The sequence below is a fragment of the Etheostoma cragini genome, chromosome 1 (genome assembly GCF_013103735.1).
Source record: "Etheostoma cragini isolate CJK2018 chromosome 1, CSU_Ecrag_1.0, whole genome shotgun sequence".
Classification (NCBI taxonomy): domain Eukaryota; kingdom Metazoa; phylum Chordata; class Actinopteri; order Perciformes; family Percidae; genus Etheostoma; species Etheostoma cragini.
The window spans coordinates 32,558,265-32,561,943 of NC_048407.1; the positions used below are offsets into that span (position 1 = coordinate 32,558,265).

General features: G+C 44.4%; 1 protein-coding gene across 1 annotated transcript in view; it reads right to left on the reverse strand.

Moving 5' to 3' along the window:
- Positions 1–215: 215 nt before the first annotated feature.
- The window catches only part of LOC117938377 (potassium voltage-gated channel subfamily G member 4-like), a 6,709-nt gene continuing 3,245 nt past the window's right edge, over positions 216–3,679 (reverse strand). Inside the window, exon 2 of the mRNA XM_034862970.1 lies at positions 216–1,555. Coding sequence (XP_034718861.1) covers positions 710–1,555 — 846 coding nt within the window. The 3' untranslated portion in view covers positions 216–709. The remainder of the gene's footprint in view (positions 1,556–3,679) is intronic.

Here is a 3,679-nt window from a genome sequence, read left to right on the forward strand (position 1 = left end):
GTTATAATTCTTGTGTTTTACGTGTATTTATTTTTTTAACTTGCCTTATTTGAAGCTCCGGCTGCCGAGGGTGGGGACTGCTGATGTTTTACCAGATCAACTGGAGATCCATCAGAACTGGATGTTTTGATTTAATAACATTTAGGAACATTTTAGTCACATTACCAAATTAGCTTGGATACACAAAAAGACGCCAAGTTCCCTAAGTACCCAGCAAGTGTAAAGTAGATCAGATGAACTGTTCTCAAGATATTTGAAAGACAACAGAAACACACACACACACACAGAGGGTCCTCCATTTAAAGTTAGATGTTGTTTTAACTGATTGTCAAAAGTGTTATTGCCGGTAAATGTTTAAATGCTTAATCGCTAACATCCCTACTAAGTTTAATATGAACATCCGACAATGTAAAATGTTATATGACAGAAAACGGGCATTAATAGGTTCCCTTTAAGTGCCGCAGGGTATTTGCTGATATAAAAGCAAGCGTTATATAACCTGAGCAGTACTAGATAGTCTCTTGGAAGCATAATATAATAAAGCATGAACACAGAACATGAAGAGACAAGAACTTAAACTTAAAATAACAGTCCTTTAGAGTCTAAATGTGCTTAAAAGGACACTACTGTGTTGAGCCGACGTCAAGTATCACCATTTTAGACACATAATTACTGAAAGAAAGTGTCTGACTGCTCTCTTCCCGGTTTGTTAGAAAGCTGTCGAGGGAAGTGTGGATTTATGACTCATGGCTAACATCATCCCGTCGTTATCCTCCTTGCACACGGACGTGAACTCATCTGGTGCCAACTCGGCTTTAGCCCAACTCTCCTCTGACTCAGCGGCTATTTCCTCGCCTCTCTCCTCCTTCCACAGCCGCTCGTACTCCTGCTTCAGCTCCTGGTACGACCGGGAGAAGGTGTGGAAGATGGACGTGGCGGGGAACGCCATGATGAGGATGCCGCTCAGGATGCTGGTGAGCGCCACTATCTGTCCGGGGATGCTGCGAGGCACCATGTCGCCGTAACCCACCGTGGTCATGGAGATGATGGCCCACCAGTAGGAGGCCGGGATGCTGCTGAAGCTCTGCTGCGGGTGCGTGGCGGCGAACGGCGCCAGCTCGCTCTCCGCCAGGTGGACCAGGGGCGAGAAGAGGGTCACGGCGACGCAGACGAACAGCAGCAGCAGGCCGAACTCCCGTATGCTGCGCTGCATGGTCAGTCCCAGCGTCTGCAGGCCCAGGGAGTGGCGAGCCAGCCGCATCACGTACAGGATCCGCAGCGCACGCAGCAGGCGCAGGATCAGACTGAGTTTGTCCAGATAGCCTCTGCCTGCCCCCACGACGACGACGTCCACCCGAGACTCGTCCCTGACGTCAAAGACCAGGGACACGTAGAACGGCAGGATGGCGATGGCGTCGATGATGTTGAGGGGGCCGCGGGCGAAGGCCATCTTGCTCTGAGCGTTGACGAAGCGCAACAGGAACTCCAGCGTGAACCACGCCACGCAGATGGACTCCACCACGAACATGCTCTGACACTTCTGGGAGCACTCGCCCTGCAGACATAGAGACGGATTGTGACGAGAACACACTGGGCCACTTTAAAACCAAATTCCCAAAATACAGATCAGGTTAATTGTCATCAATCAACTTGAGGCCTCAGTTGTTTTAAAGGCATTACATCTGTAGGAATGGCACATTTTTTGCAAATATGTTACCTTTAAATTAGTCTGTACCTACGTCCATTACCTTTCTCTTTCTTTGTGTTGTTCTAAACTGATGGAGGGTGGATTTCTACGGTTACCTGGTCCTCAGATCTCTGCAGGGTAAATCCAGACAGCTAGCTAGACTATCTGTCTAATCTGAGGACTATGGTTACCTGGTCCTCAGACCTCTGCAGGGTAAATCCAGACAGCTAGCTAGACTATCTGTCCAATCTGAGGACTATGGTTACCTGGTCCTCAGGTCTCTGCAGGGTAAATCCAGACAGCTAGCAAGACTATCTGTCCAATCTGAGGACTATAGTTACCTGGTCCTCAGACCTCTGCAGGGTAAATCCAGACAGCTAGCAAGACTATCTCTCCAATCTGAGGACTATGGTTACCTGGTCCTCAGGTCTCTGCAGGGTAAATCCAGACAGCTAGCTAGACTATCTGTCCAATCTGAGGACTATGGTTACCTGGTCCTCAGATCTCTGCAGGGTAAATCCAGACAGCTAGATAGACTATCTGTCCAATCTGAGGACTATTGTTACCTTGTCCTCAGACCTCTGCAGGGTAAATCCAGACAGCTAGCTAGACTACCTGTCCAATCTGAGTTTTCTGTTGCACGACTGAAACAACTTTTGAACGTACACGTTCCCCAAAAACAAGTTCCTTCCCGAGGTCTATGTTGCAGCGGCACCGTGGCTCTGTCCGGGGGCTTAGCCCCGCCCAAGATGATTGTGATTGGTTAAAAAAAACACAATTAAACCAGAACATGTTTTTCTCCCATCCCAGAAGGAGGTGTGGACTTGCCGGACCTTCCTTTGCAGCGCTGTGGAGGAGGGTCTGGCAATATTCTTGACCAAAAACCTTCATAGCGACATTGCTATGATATTCTAGGGTGGACAATTAGTGCTTTAAGAAAATATCTCCACACTTTTCAGATAAATAATCATCAGTAATGTGGACATGATGTCTAAATGGGGAAAAGTCAAATAATAGAGTAGCTCAGTCTGGGAAGTTCAGAAAAGAACATCACTTTACTATAAAGTAGCCTTTAAAATCAGGAAAAGACAACACTTATGTCATATTACCATGTTACAATATCCAAAATCTAAGACAATTTCTAATCTCATATCACGATATCGATATAATGCATATACATATTGCCTAGCCCTACACTGGATTACCATTTAAATAAAAATATCACTATCCTTTTTTAGATGCTTGCTTACATAAATGCATTAGGCTGTAAAGCTGGTGTGTATCTGAGAAAAACATATTTTGGTTATGTTAATATTTTGGATTTGAGATTATATACAAGCTAATGCAACATTTCTTTGGCACTGAATGTTAGAAATGTAGCTGCAGTAAGGACGATCAGTCATTAAAGCATGCGTGTGTGTGTGTGTGTGTGTGTGTGTGTGTGTGTGGGGGGGGGGGTCAATTTTCAGCGTGGCTTTGAAAGCCGACTGAATGATGACAGCGAAGAAGTAAACAAGACCTTCTAATGAGGGACAATCATCACAAATACTGTAGTGTCAAAGTAGAAATGTGAAAATCCTTGAAAAATGCTTTTCTGACTGCATGTAACGAGCAACTTCATGTTTATAGACAAGAAAAGGCTGAAGAGACTTTCTCATTTAGAGCTCCAATCAATGCTTTTAATCTAGAGTTCTGCTACCAGAGGAAATACTACTCCAAGAAGTAAGTGAATTAGTTTTGGAAGAAGTAGTATTCAGGAAATAAGGGTGAACTTCCTGTCTTCCAACATGATAGCTTACTACATGACCTTATACTACATTACCATATACTACATCACCTTATAATACATGACCTTATACTACATCACCTTATACTACATTACCTTATACTAAATCACCTTATAATACATGACCTTATACTACATCACCTTATACTACATTACCATATACTACATTACCTTATAATACATGACCTTATACTACATTACCATAT